This window comes from Danio rerio, chromosome 20 (assembly GCF_052040795.2).
Source record: "Danio rerio strain M-AB ecotype USA chromosome 20, GRCz13ab, whole genome shotgun sequence".
Taxonomy (NCBI): domain Eukaryota; kingdom Metazoa; phylum Chordata; class Actinopteri; order Cypriniformes; family Danionidae; genus Danio; species Danio rerio.
The window spans coordinates 368139-383862 of NC_141040.1; the positions used below are offsets into that span (position 1 = coordinate 368139).

General features: G+C 41.4%; 1 protein-coding gene across 1 annotated transcript; it reads left to right on the plus strand.

Moving 5' to 3' along the window:
• The first annotated feature begins 310 nt into the window (after window positions 1–310).
• On the plus strand, window positions 311–14321 carry si:dkey-119m7.4. The gene is made up of 7 exons (NM_001044934.2): window positions 311–670; window positions 3465–3568; window positions 5752–5906; window positions 9383–9551; window positions 10693–10819; window positions 11396–11502; window positions 13813–14321. Exons 1-7 carry the CDS (start codon window positions 311–313, stop codon window positions 14030–14032), a joined length of 1242 nt encoding a protein of 413 aa, NP_001038399.2. The 3' UTR covers window positions 14033–14321.
• The last annotated feature ends 1403 nt before the right edge of the window (window positions 14322–15724 follow it).

The following is a 15724-nucleotide window of genomic DNA, read 5'->3' on the forward strand; positions in this document are numbered from 1 at the left end:
CACAGCCAAACAGCCAGAACTCTGCGGCAGCGCTCTCTGCCTCTTTTCCTGCATCCCTCCCTTTCTCTCTGCTACAGGTGTGAGGAGACCAATACCAGCCACACACAGGCACCTGTACCGCCCGGCCGTAACCAGACCTCCATCTCATAGCATTTTAATAATCATAACAGTGACCTGACGTTCTCCATAGCGTTGCTCACATATACACTCACACACCAACTTCTGTCCCGAGACGCTTGTGCCTGGCCATCTTCACCCGAGCAGATTCACAGTTCACATGTTCATGAAGTGACATTCACGGACAGGCAGGATGAACTTTGACAAGGTCCTGGACCGGATTGGTGGGTTTGGACGTTTTCAGAAGACTCTTTATGTTTGGATCTGTCTGCCACAGATCTTTTTGGCCTTCCACATGTTGGTGTCTGTCTTCACTGGGGCCGTGCCCCCTCACCTGTGCAGATCTTCTTGGCCAGTGGGGGACAGTGCCGGTCCCAGGCTGAACCTGAGCTTCAGCAGTGCTCCAGGGGGGTCCTGCACACCTTCTCAGGACGGCTCTCTGCCCCAGCGTAACCACAGTCTGCCGATTACCGAGCACTCGTCCACCGCGAAGGGCTGCACCGGAGGATGGGAGTTCAGCAAGGAGGTCTTCCTCAGCACTATCGCCACAGAGGTGAGTGCCCTCAAAACATAGCAGTTGTGTAGCAGGATGTGTCGGTGATAACATGCACAGCACTTCAACACAGATCTTTTTTTAGTTTCTCTTCTGCTTCTGGAGTTATTCGTGTGTTGTGGTTTCGACGGTTTAGCTGCATTGAGAGTTTCTGGCCACCTGTGGTGAAGGCATCTGACTTATAGAGATGCAGCTCCCTGGACTTGGAATGGACCAATGGAATGGCATTCCTTTAGCAACATGTGACCGACGATATGGGTTTCTCACAGCAGGACATCCTGGCAGAACCTGCTTTGATTTACAAACACTGGACCTTGGCCAAGCCTCACAACGGGAGGTGACTATATGATACCGCTCTCTGCTGTCCAGCTGCAAGGCCGAGGTGGAGGAAAGGGTGGGGCTGGAGAAAGAGTGCAGCAGACCAATCTGTCTCCAGTCCAGGTGTATAGAGGGGGAGGATAGAGTTAATAACCCAAACTAACTGTAAGACCACTGCAAAGACACTCAGTGATGAAGGGAGATGAGAATGAATTCTGAACTATGATAATGAAATCGCTCGTCACAGCGATTAACAAATCTTTGTACTCTAAAATGTTCATAGTAGTACTTTAATATAAATGTTTGGGTAAAAGTCCTTAAAACAGCGACCGCCCAAGGGACCCATGTTTTCCCCCTATAACCATTAGACTACATCCCATTATTATTTACCTTATACACACACACACACACACACACACACACACTAGCACCACCTCACTCCACTTAACATTCACTTAAATACAATTGAAAGAATATAACTGATACTGATGAATAAACAGTGCAAGGCTCTAGAATAGCAGTCCCTGTTTACTGTTGCTAAAGCTAGTAAAGTTTTATGAGCCAACACAGTTTAAAAACATGTTGCAATCATTGTTCGAGATTTTGGTTGACACATACAGACTTGTCCATTATGTATTTTTAGAGCTCTGGAAAGAGATCAGAGTACACTCTCAGAGAAAAACGGTGTAATGTTGTACCAAAGGAGGCACAAACCCTCGTCACTGGGGCAGAACCTGTTTATGGGGCAGAATTAAGACAAAGAAACTAATGTGCACCACTGCAGTTTGCTCCTTTAAGGACGTTATTTGCACCATAGGAAACCAACATGCACATTTGATGTTAAAAACCTCCAGATTTAATATTGTTCTTCATCAAAGATACAAGTCTGATCCATGAAGGCACCACTACAGTGACAAGACACTTTATACCTTACAGTGTCAATAATGCTTAACAAACCTTTATTTAAAATGCCTTAACTGTTTAGTTAACAATACATAAAGTACAGTATAGTAAATAAAAAAAAATATCTATATATATATATGTGTTTTGAGTTATTGTATTATAGAAGTTAATAATGAATGTTTATGAGTGTATTTAAGCGTGCTTTAAATTAGGATTCTTGTTTTGATGTGGAAATTATTTATAAATCACTTTGCCTTTCCAGTCATATTTATTTTCATAGATATTGTAATAAATTAGTTGTTCAACACTGATGTACCTTTTATATAGGAACAGTAGTGTACCTTCATTTCAGCACTATAAAAGATACAGAACAGCATCAGAAGAGCTCTTTTCTGGACCATATAAGGTACAACGTCTACAAAGGTACAAAACTGTTCCTTAGGAAACATTATTTGTACCGCTTCTACCTTTTTTTCTGAGAGTGTAGTTTTTTCTTTATCATTGCTGATTTACAGTAATCTTTGACTCATTCAAGCGGTATGGTTGTGGATGCACACTCGATCATTATCTCCCCGCCACCAGTGAAAACACCTCACACATTTCTCCCATTTCTTATGAAGCAGAAACTGTGAAGCGTCTCATAAGAAATGGCAATCAGGAGAATTGTTTGGTTTGTTTTTCATGAACTTGAACCGAATCAGAACAAAACACAACAGCTTTCAAGTCATGCATCACTAAAACTTCAGCAACGCAGACAAAGAATGCTTTGCAGATTCACGAACCAACAAGCCCTGCTTCATCATGTAAGGGTAGCCCCAGCATTTGAGGAGAGATCTTAACAGCAACCTTGCCATTCTACATCGATGATCAATGGGCTACTGTCTTGCTCAAATTGTTGAGCACTAAAATATCACCTTGAACTGAGAACAACCAGCCACACTAACAAAACATTTCCCCAGTTGAGCATTTTTCACAGGATTTGTAAGTTGAAGCTATTTTTTAGCTCAGCATGGTATGTTTTCACAGTTCGACTAGTCTGTGAGTAGAATTTACTCGATTGTTCGTCGGCTCAATTCATAGGCCTCGCAATTAGTTAGTAAGGGCAATTTTTCAGTTAGGAAAAATCCTTTAGGGCAACTGTTTTACTGTCGACTCACAGCAGAAAGGTCGCTGGTCTCCTCTGTGTGCTCCGGTTTCCCGCACAGTCCGAACACATGCACTATAGGGGAACTGATGGACTAAATTGGCCATAGTGTGTGAATGAGTGTATGGATGTTTCCCAATACTGGGTTGCAGCTGGATAAGTTGGTGGTTCATTCCGCTGTGGTGACCCCTGATGAATAAGCTGAGGGTAAATAAATGAATGCATGAATGAAAATGACTCATTCATTGATATCGTGTGCAGGTGAAAGTGAATGCTATTGTATTTGGTTGACAGTATATCGCTAATTGACAAAATCTTCTACACTGTAAAACTGGTTGTGATTTTAATGGCGATGTTAAAATGCTACTGTAAATATCTGGGATGACCTGGTTATGAGTTTTAGCATTGACCCATGTTCTTGTCTTGCAGTGGGATCTCGTGTGTGAAAACGCCACTATGAACAACATTGGCTCTTCTATCTATATGTTTGGGCTGCTGGTTGGAGCGGTGCTGTTCGGAGCCCTTGCTGATAAGTAAGAACCTCGAGATCATTCGCACACAAACACATCATTATCCTCTAGTGGAAAACCCTGAATCTGAAACTCAAGCGCTGATATCAGTTTAGAAGCAGTCCTGATTGACATGAGATGATTAACAGACTGCATGTCTGGACACGAGCTCGAATACCAGGAAGTTTGGGATATTTTACATAAACAAGTCCTGAGGAAAAGTCCTGATTCACGTGTGGAGCACACCCAATCATCTTAGCAGGCAGCGAGCTGACAGTTTGCTGCTGCTGCTGCTAGGAGGGCTTCTATTTAAGTGGTCCTGGGTTTATTTACTGATATATATATATACATACAGAGGAAGTCAGAATTATTAGCTCTCCTTTATTTTTGTTTTTTCTTTTTTACATATTTCCAAAGTGATGTTGAACAGATTGAGGAAATGTTCACAGTGTGTCTGATAATATTTGTTCTTCTGGAGAAAGTCTTATTTGTTTTATTTGGACTAGAATAAAAGCAGTTACTATTTTTTTATTAACCATTTTAAGGTCAATATTATTCGCCCCTTTAAGCTCTATATTTTTATGATTGTCTCCAGAACAAACTTTACTATATACTGTGTGTGTATATATAAATGTGGAGAAGCAGTGATTTGAATTGAAATATCTTCTTGTGCTGCAGCCAGATCAGAAGGTTTCTGAGGTATGGATTCGCAGTGGTTTTTACAGAGCGGCTCTAATAAGCAGCACATGTTCACATTTCTGAGTTAGACAGACAATAGCAGCACTGTGGTGTGAAAACATTAACTGCTGAATGAACTGAAGGGAGAATGTGCTTTAAAATCAAAAACACAAGCGTGCCATCCCTGACACTGCTTCTCAATCAGTTTTGGCTCAAGATCTAGACATTACTCCGGACGCAGAGACTGCTCAGCTATTTACCTTAATCTGAATTAGACAATAATATAATTAAGTTGTTTACATGAGTTCCCAGAGATGGGTTGCAGCTGGAAGGGCATCTGCTGCGTAAAAATGTGCTAGATAAGTTGGCGGTTCATTCCGCTGTGGCGACCCCAGATTAATAATGGGACTAAGCTGAAATGAAAATGAATGAATGTTTACATGAGGGGCGACGCAGTGGCGCATAGGTAGTGCTGTCGCCTCACAGCAAGAAGGTTGCTGGGTAGCTGGTTCGAACCTCGGCTCAGTTGGTGTTTCTGTGTGGAGTTTGCATGTTTCCTCCGGGTGCTCCGGTTTCCCCCACAGTTCAAAGACATGTGCTATCGGGGAATTGGGTAGCCTAAATTGTCCGTAATGTATGAGTGTGTGTGTGTGTGGATGTTTCCCAGAGATGGGTTGCAGCTGGAAGGGCATTCCCTGCGTAAAAATGTGCTGCATAAGTTGGCGGTTCATTCCACTGTGGTGACCCCAGATTAATAAAGGGACTAAGCCGACACGAAAATGAATGAATGAATGAATGTTTACATAAGGGCGACACGGTGGCTCAGTGGGTAGCGCTGTTGCAAGACAGCAAGACGGTCACTGGTTCGAGTCTTGGCTGGGTCAGTGTGTGTTTCTGTGTGAAGTTACATGTTTTCATGTTACATGTGCATGTTGGCGTGGGCTTCCTCTGGTTTCCAGTCCAAACACATGCGCTATAGGAGAACTGATGAACTAAATTGACCACAATGTATGAGTGTGTATGGGTGTTTTCCAGTACTGGGTTGCAGCTGGAAGGGCATCCACTGTGTAAAACATTTGCTGGAATAGTTGGTTCATTCCGCTGTGGGACTAAGCCATTGGAAAATGAATGAATTGAAAAGTCTTTATATTAATCAAGACTTTATATTAAGTGACCGTAACTGATATGCACTCGCATCTAAAATAAATACAGGATACGGGTAGGGTTAGGGGTCTGGGGTATGAGTAAGTTTAAGGGTGGATTAAGATGTAAGGGATGGTCAACAGTGTAGTTAAAAATGTATTTACAGATGTACTCACATGCAGATAGTTAATCCATCATTAGTACAATGTAAAACATGCAGATACACAATAAGCACATCGTCACAAGGGATTGATTTATGTGTAAGTACACATTAGTTAAGGACACCTAATAAGTGGAACCTGACACTTTTATACCATGCATTTAAAGTTTTGACTAAACGACTGACAGCTCAATAACTCCGCATGTTGTCGTTGGTTCTGTTTTAGGTATGGCCGCAGAATAATCATACTGATCGGTTTAGCAATACAGGCCATCTTCGGAGTGGGCGCCGCTTTTGCCCCAAATTTCTACATTTACGTCCTGCTACGCTTCGTGGTGGGCACGACTGTGTCGGCAGTGATCATGAATGCATTTGTGCTGGGTAAGTAAGAGATTTGAACTTGTTCTGTTTGACATGTGACAGCAGTAGAGTAAAGGGAATGGTTCAATATTAAATAGGATTGTTTAGTCGAATACTGAAAATGATTAGAGGAAGCACGACTGCCTCTCTGCTCTTTATGGTTTGCATTCAGAGGTGTAAAAAGCACTCCAAATTATTACTCAGGTCACACTGTATTTCGATGGTCTGTTTGTTGAATTTAAGTTACATGTCAACTAATTCTCATTAGAGTATCAGTAGACTGTTGGGTTGGGGTTAGGGTGTAAGTTGACATGTACTTGCAAAGTACATTAAGAAACTTATAGACATCCATTATTAACTTCTATATTACAAAACAACTGGTAAAACATAAAACTACAGGTCTTGTAAACTAAACATGCAAGACATTTTTAATAAGCATTTGATGAGCATTTTCTGATCAATGCAGTTTTATTACTGATATCAGCACCTTTCGGCGTTTCCACTACACACGTGAGCCGGCAGAGATCCTGCATATGCAGTGTTGATGCAGACATGTACTATTGTAAAGCTGATCAGACAATGTGCATTTAGTTACAATACTTCTGCATTATTCTCTTTTAAAATTAAGCAAATTAAATGAACTTTAAAGTGATTTCAAAGGTGTTGTGTGAAAATTGGAGGAAAAAAAGATTTTTATGGTAGATGTGAGAGTGAGTTTCTGTAACATCTTAGTGGAAAGTGTGAAATGTGTAGCTAAAAATAGATCTTTTGATTGATGTTAAATTATTTTTTATTCTTTATTGTGAATGGAAAAGGTGCTTTTACACAAAAATAAACTTTAAAACATGGTTTAAAATGTATTTGATGTTTTACATTTACTGAAAATAAAGAAATAAATAGTTCTTGAAGGAACACATCAGACACTGTAAGGTATAAAGTGTCTTGTCACTGTAGTGGTGCCTTCATGGATCAGACTTGTATCTTTGATGAAGAACAATATTAAATCTGGAGGTTTTTAACATCAAATGTGCATGTTGGTTTCCCATGGTGCAAATTACGTCCTTAAAGGAGCAAACTGCAGTGGTGCACATTAGTTTCTTTATCTTAAGGTACAATTCCGCCCCATAAAAATGTTTTACCCCTGTGACGAGGGTTTGTGCCTTCTTTGGTACTGTAAGAATTGAAATATTGCAAATATTCTGATATCTTTGACAATTCAAATCATGAGCTGAAAACAGAGACTGGTGACTTCACAACCCACCAGGGAGGAATGCGGGAAAAACCAGTTCCTGCTGCATTTGCATCTGACTATGCTGAGACTCAGCTTCATCCCCCCAACTCACGCATATGGTCATTTCAATGTTTGAATGTTTTAGATTAACCAAACTGACTTTAATTATCATGTTTGATATCATTTGAAATGTCTCAGTGCGATTGGTACAATGGTCTCATTCTCTCAGAAATAGACATAATCAGAACAATAAATATATAACTTCAGGCATCTTTTGAACCACTGAGAGGGGTGTGCCACTAAGTGTGAATGCCTTTTGTTCACACCCCCTTCCTTGAGGGAATTCTTGGATTATTTAAGGTAAGGCCTAAGAAAAACTCAGGGCGATTCTGCCTAACCAGATCAGCCCATAACATGGGGTCTGCCCCATGTTATGTATATTACAAAGTCAGGAATGCATCTTTTTCATCTTGGATTTATCTTTGATAATTTGATGTTTTGTATTGATCATTTATGAATTGACTGATTGAATTGGCATAATACATTTACCTGACTAATAAATTGTTATGTTTTGAATGATTCAAACAGAGTTCGTGTTATTATCTTTAGTAGATTGTGGTAATTTCATAGCACCACAAGCCCCTGTTCAGGTTAGTAGCAGACTAGAACACGGTAGACGGAGCATTGCGGCACGTTACACGATGTCTCTAGAGCTCCGACTAACAAATTGGCATTTATTCATGTATACTTAGGCTGTAAAAGGATATCTAAGGGGATAGTCCTTCACCCGATAAACTTTTAATACTATTTAGATAGTATAGTGATTATTCAAAGTTACTACTAGTTTAAGTACGACTGGTCTGCTTAATTCTATAGTAATGATCGTTATATGACTAAATAGCTCTGTCTGATTTAGGAGGTAGCAGACCTATGGGGACCGCATAAAAAATATCCTAATCTGAGTAAGTAGGGTTCTGCCTTTTTAGGATAGCGGTCAATCGCCCCTGTTTAGTGACCAAGACTGACATGCTTGTGCTTAAGAAATTGTATACTCGGCCGGTACAAGATTCAGGATGTTATAGAGATCCCAATGAACGAGAATAACATAAAATGATGAACTGAAGAGAATATTCAATCATAATCTAAAATAATGTGAAAGGAAACAAAATAACCTTCTCAATGTTTTATAATTGGAGTCAGATAAAACGAGGATAAACATATTAATATTCTAAACCATCTCATACTAAAATTGGAGTCAGATATGAGTTAAGTTTAATATAAATCAACATTGTGCACTGGAAAGACCGAACATGCAGTGAACCTTCATCCACCATTGGATACCGTCATTGGACCAACTGGCTGGACCTTACAGTACAACATTACACCGTTTTTCTCTGACAGTGTACAGTACAAAGGTAATCACTAAGGGCAAACTACACTATCATAATGCTAGAAATGCCATCAAAAGTGAAAACATTAAGCAAAAACATACATTTACACGCAAGAGATGCTTCAAGATGCCCTGTTTATTCTTGAGCTCAATTGTCAGTAATGAAACATGCAGGATTGTGGGATATCTGAGGTGGTAAAAGATACGCCTTTGACTCTGAAATACGATCAGGAAGTAAAGCGAAATTTGTGTTTGGACGTGCCTCGATGCCTTTCTGACCTGGAATGCTGCTTTAAAGATAGCTTTTTTAGCTTTTGGCACAGCCATAATTTCTCTCAGGTTCAGGTCAAGATGCTGTGCATTGTCCTTTTTAAAGAACCACTGTAAATGTCTGGATAATTTCATTGAATGTTAAAAAGAGTCTTGTTGGCTGAATAAATGACCTTTAAATTAGACTGCCCATCAGCACAGTTTAGTATATTATTTTGTTAATAGCAAGGGGAAATATAATGAAATATTCTCCAAAAAAATAACCACTTTTTGACTAAATAAAATTGTGTACTTTAAAAATGTAATTAAGTAAAGGTATGTGTTTAAAGTAAAGTTTATTTATAAAAGTCGAGAGGATCACGTGCTTATGATTGATCACAGCCGGTCCTGCATTATTCAATTTATGATTCACCAATCAGACGATTCCTAATCCACTAATAATACCCTCAGCTCCATATCAGGCTTGAGGATCTTGAGCTCAGGGCTCTCTCCCAGGACAGCATGATGAACACGCTTTATAATCGATCATCAGCTGAGGGTGAACTCTTGAATTTTTCCTAAGTAAAGGACAAATTCCCCAAAACACTGTTTTTCTTGATTCCGCAGGCACTGAGTGGACGGGTCCTAAAAAGCGCATGTTGGCAGGTGTCATCACAGATTACTTTTTTGGGTTCGGCTATATCCTGCTTGCAGGGGTGGCCTACCTCATCCGAGACTGGCGTAAACTTCAGTTGGCCATTTCTGCCCCCGGCTTCCTCTTCCTGTTCTATGTCTGGTGAGTGGAAAAGGTGCTGAAAACTCTTTTACAGCCAACACAAATACAGGCCATAAATATATACACCATCTATGGCTGCACAGGTAGAGGGCAGGGCAGAGAAGGAAAGGCTCATTCATTCATTCATTCATTTTCTTTTTATGAATGGGTTTAGTCCCTTTATTAATCAGGGGTCGCCACAGCGGAATGAACCGCCAACTCATCCAGAATATGTTTTACACAGAGGATGCCGGCAGGTGTATTTGATTAGGGTTGGAGCAAACCTGTGCAGAGCACCGGCCCTCCAGGATCAAGTTTGCCCATTCCTGGATTAGACTCCAGGGGAAGTTATAGGGTTAAAATACAATGGTTGAGATCAATGACTGAGATGAATGAAACGTGTATAGGAATTAAAGAAATCTCTCCAGGTTTTACCTGTCCTCTAATGTAAAAACACCATTACACACCGTTCGCCCTTCAGGTGAAACATGACCCACCTTCACTAAACATCTAAAATAGAGCATCTACATTTATTTCCAATCCTTAAATCTATTACGCATGAAGAAACAAACCTATATTCCAGGGAGAGTTTTGGCTGTAAGTCAACAGGAGGGTTTAAGACCATCCACTAGAGCAGGGGTCACCAATCCTGGTCCTGGAGGGCCGGTGTCCCTGCAGGGTTTAGCTCCAGCTTGCCTCAGCACACCTGCCTGGATGTTTCAAGTATACCTAGTAAGACCTTGATTAGCTTGTTCAGGTGTGTTTGATTAGGGTTGGAGCTAAAATCTGCAGGACACCGGCCCTCCAGGAACAAGTTTTGTGACCAGTGCACTAGAACACGGGTCTCAAAGTCAATTCCTGGAGGGCCGCAGCTCTGCACAGTTTTGCTTCAACCCTAATCAAACTGATCCAAATAATCGAGGTGTTCAGAAGAGTTGTGATTAGTTGATCAGCTGTGTTTGATTAGTATTGGTGTTAAACTGTGCAGAGCTGCGGCCCTCCAGGAATTGAGTTTGAGACCTGTGCACTAGAAACACTTTAGTCTATTAGGTTAAAGGCACCTCAGAATACTACAGAACTACACAGTGTTTTAGAGGCCACTATTCCTGCATGTGCAGCTGCATTTGGTTATTTCTGTAAGTCTGTAATTGTGCGTTCTCAGGGTGCTTCCCAAGTCTGCCCGCTGGTTAATGGCCAATAACAAGCATGAGGAGGCATTGGATCTGATTCGCAAGGCAGCGCTTATTAATGGCAAGCCTCTGGAGGACGATGACATGGAGCTCTATCAGGTCTGGTTCTCTTAATCATTCTGTCAGACACTTATTACAAAACACACAACATGAAGACACAACTTCACCACAGCGTCCTTCATCTCCAGTTGTTGATTATGTTGAATGTGGACAAAAAGGGAAACATAGAAACACAGGAATAACTTTAACAGTAAGCACAGGAAGCCATGCCACACCAGCTGCCCTTCTGAATCTGTGTATTTTGTCTCTTTGTACACACACAGTTGTAGCCACCTCAGTAAACGGGGACCAGCATGTCATAGAGGTCAAACAGGAACAAAATGAGGGTCAAGTCATTGCTAGAATATGAACAGACCTGTTAATATTGTTGAAAATCTTTATTGCCAGAGGAATAGTCTTACATTCCGTCTAGCATGGGCTTATTTACAGTCAGCTGGACAATAGCACGCTGTAAGACACAGTCAGACCGACATGCTAACTGTCAGGTAGGGCTATTTGCATTTTATCTGGAATGCAGTGGAGTTCGAGCTCTCTTTAGAAATGAATATTCAAATGAGCCTCCGTCACTGAAAAATCAACTTGGGAATTTGTCAATGTGTTTTTCTTCTTCTGCAGAGTCCTAAAAGCTCAGAAAAACTTCAGGAGCAGAGGAAGTACACAGTCTTGGATCTGGTCCGAACGCCTAGAATGAGGAAACAGTCCCTCATCCTCTTCTACCTGTGGTAAAATGCACCTGATTGCAAACATTTATTCATTTTCCTTCAGCTTAGTCCCTTATTAACAGCAGAATGAACCAACAACCATTCTAGCATATGTTTTACGCAGCGGATGCCCTAACACAGTACTGGGAAACACCCATACACACTCATTCACACTCATACACTATGGCCAGTGTAGTTGATCAGTTCCCCTATAGCGCATGTGTTTGGACTGTGGGGGAAACCGGAGCACCCGGAGGAAACCCACACCAACACGGGGAGAACATGCAAACTCCACACAGAAACACCAACTGACCCAGCCGAGGCTCGAACCAGAGACCTTCTTGCTGTGTTTGGCAATTCTGTCCATAACATCTTAACATGCATTCCCAATGAATTACTTGACTAGAGGTGGGTAATAATGAATTACATTTACTTCGTACATTTACTTGAGTAAAATTGTTCTCTTTTTCTTTTTCAAAAAAACAAAAAACAAAAATAGTTTTTTTTTTTTTCTCTTTTTCTCTTTTTTTTTTTTTGAGTAAAATTGTTGCACTTTTTAAGTACATTTAATTAACATTAATGCTTTTACTCTGACTCGAGTACATTTTTAGAGAAAAAAACATTACTTGTACTTTTGACGGCGTCCCTCTGTTACTGACAAATGACTTGTTTGCAAACGTCATGAGGCGTTGCGTTGGAGAGGTTGTGTTGTGAGAGTTTGCCATAGAGACAACAACACAGGCTCATTCTGAAAACGTGGCCCTGTATACATTTCTGGAGATCATGAATTATATAGCCAGAGGAGCGTATGACTGCATTTCATCTTTAAAACAAACGCTATGAGGCGGTCTGACGCCGTTCAGTTTTGCGATTACCAGCTGACTGCTTGCCTCTGTGTGGACGGCTTTTCCGCTGTTATTAGTGGCTCACTGTGTTCGTCGGCATACTAGTGACATGAAGCAGAGTTGATCACAACAAAGGGGTTCGAGTTCAGCAATGAATAGTTCCAGAATGCAGGTAAGACAAAAGCCAAAAAATAAAATAATCAAGGAAATAACAGTGAGAATATGGTAAAATCTGCAAATGTAGTAAACATCAGACGATGGCTTTTCTTTATCTGGATTGCTTTTGAAAACAGTCAGTTGGGTTTAGGGAAGGAGGAGGCTGAGCCAGTCCATTGGTCAGTCAGTCAACAGCGGCCTCTGGTGGACTTGCATGAGAACTGCAGACGCGAAGGCGCTCACAAAGAAATTTGAGATGTGAAAAAGCGAACACAGCGCCCTCTGGTGGATTCCTGAAAACAAAACCGCAAAAATCTTACCTCATATTTGGCACTTTCCAGAAATGTATATAAGGCTGTTTTCTGAGCTGGAGACGCGTCTCCTACTTTCGTTTAGCTCACGCACCTGTGTTGAATGATGGCTGAAGATGTGTGAGTTTATCAGATCAGCTCTCCTGTGGACTCGAGCTCAGACTCTTTTCAGTCCAAGATGTCAAAAAGCAACGTTTCATAATGTGATGCGCGCTGTACATGAAACTGACAGCATACTTAAATTCCAGCTCCAGTCTGAAATAAACGTCGTGGTAAGTGTCAAAATGATGTCTATTCGAGCATTCTTATTGGTCATTTAATGACTATGTGCACTTTTAACTTATTGTAATACCAGATTTCACACATGTGCAGGTGTTTTCCTTCGCATGCTTTCTTGTGCATGCACACAAACATCCTGTGCGCGTTCGTTAACAAATGCTCATACTATTTTCCACAAAATCAAAATAAAATTAACAACACGCTGTAAAGTCTTTTATTTACAGACAAATAAGCAGGCGAGTAACCCCAAAGTACATATATTTATAAACAATAACTAGCATGTAGATTAATAGTAACTTGAGTCATTTTTTCATTGGATACTTTTACTTGACTATAGATTTGGATTCATCACCCACCTCTGACCACTGCCCCTTCAAAGTATTTATCTTTGATTTGTAGTGTGAAATTAAATGAAAAAACAAAGATGCAGCTAAATTATTGAGGAAAGGAACAATGCAAGAGTAAGTCGTTTAATCTGAAAATAAAGTTCTTCATAACTCTTGGTATGAATACCTCACTCTCTCTCTCTCTCTCTCTTTTTTCTCTCTCTTGGAGAAAAATGCTCCAGTTGCACAACCACCTCTAAAGTAAACAAGTTCTAGCTTTTTGAGGGGATGTGGGGTTAGGTACTAATCTAATTCAGGCCTATATTCATGCTTTCATTCTTGCTATGTTTTGCACGCTTCTACAATAATAGTCAGTTGTAATTAGTAGGTGTTTGCTTTTGCTGGTTGTTACAGGTTTGTGAATGTCCTGGTCTATTATGGGCTGTCGCTCAACATTTCAGACTTTGGTATGAATATCTACCTGACGCAGATGATCTTTGGCTTGGTGGAGATGCCGGCACGCACCATTACTCTCTTCACTCTGAACCGCTCACGCAGGATATCCCAGCTAGCATTCCTGGCGGTTGGCGGCCTGGCCTGCCTGCTTACCATATTCATTCCAGATGGTAGGTGAAAAACCAAACCTTTATTAACTAGAGCACTGCGCTATGCTAGACGTGATGTCTCATTTTGTGCCATGTGCTTTTCATTCGCTAAAACTAAATTGTTCTTCTGAAGATTTGAATTGGCTGCAGACGTTATGTCTTTAACGTTTCCTGAGTGAAGATCAACATGTTTTCAGAACGGTAACACTTTACAATACGGCTGTATTAGTTAATGTTCATTAATGCCTTTACTAGCATGAACAAACCACGTACAGTACATTCATTACAGTATTAGTTCATGTTAGCTTACGTTCGTTAATGGAAATAATGTCCTTTATTGTTAGATCATGTTGACTTATTATCATCCAGATTCATGCATGTTAAGGCATTAGTAAATGGTGAACTATCATTAATAAAAGCTGCACAACTATTATTCATTATTAGTTCATGTTAGTTAATACACTGACTAATCAAACCTTATTGCAAAATTGTTTCTTTTCCCCCAAGTGTATCTGTCTGCGGACTGCAAGACTGGGGCGTAACATGAAGGGGTGTAACTTGTAGTAAGTTAGATAGGCGTAACTTGCAGTTATCGAGATCCCGTTGAACCATGCGAGATGTCACAACGAGATGTTGTTGGCAAGACGGTGGAAATACTCTCCAGAGAACATCTTCACCAAATGTTTTCATGCGTTTTCTCCAAATTTATCCACAGCCTATTCATTTGATATATTATTATATTCATTCATTTAGTAACTCCCCTTCCTGACTTCTTCATCTGTTTTGTCATGTTAGCCTACTCGGCTTCGCCCCCTGTGGTTGCAAATAACAGTGTGATGGAGAGCGCATCAAGTATGAAAGCCTTCGCAACTCGCGGCTGTACATTTAATAATTGTCATGGTTGGGTTAAGGTATTGGGGTTGGTGTAGACCAGGGGTCACCAATCCTGGTCCTGGAGGGCTGGTGTCCCTGCAGGGTTTAGCTCCAGCTTGCCTCAGCACACCTGCCTGGATGTTTCAAGTATACCTAGTAAGACCTTGATTAGCTTGTTCAGGTGTGTTTGATTAGGGTTGGAGCTAAAATCTGCAAGACACCGGACCACCAGGAACAAGTTTGGAGACCACTGGTGTTAATGTTAAGAACTGTGATGGTGGGTTTAGTGTTGGGGTTGGTGTTGATGTTAAGAACTGTGATGGTTGGCGCCGTTGCGCGCCCGCACCATTCTCACGCGAAAAGCCGCCAGATCGGCCGACTCGGCTGCCCTCCTCTTCCTCGTCCTCCTTCCCTAAACCCGAGCGACGGTTCACAAAAGCCGTCCAGAAAAAAAAAAGCAAAAGCCCTCTTCTTCGATCTCGACCACGTTTTCGGATCCCGCCACGTTCTCGCCCTTATTTTTCGGATTCCGTTTTTCGTCTTACCTGATTTCCGGAACCTGCTGTTCCCCGGAATCGATCCCGGTCGTCGTCCCTGCGGCCGGCTCCTCCTCCTCCTCCTCCGGGCCTCCGCTCCGCCGACGCAACGCTGTGAGCTAAGCGGACAAACTGGTTGCATCGGGAAAGCCCTCCACTCGGAGGCGAGCCGTCGGCCGGTGAGCGCAAAGAGGAGGGGCGGAGCGGCGCCACACCGCCCCGTGGCGTTCGCTCGAAAAAAACTAAACGCGGCCTTACGTACCTCTGACCACGTAAATCGCGGTCTCCAGAAACGTCCGCAGGGCTACGTTT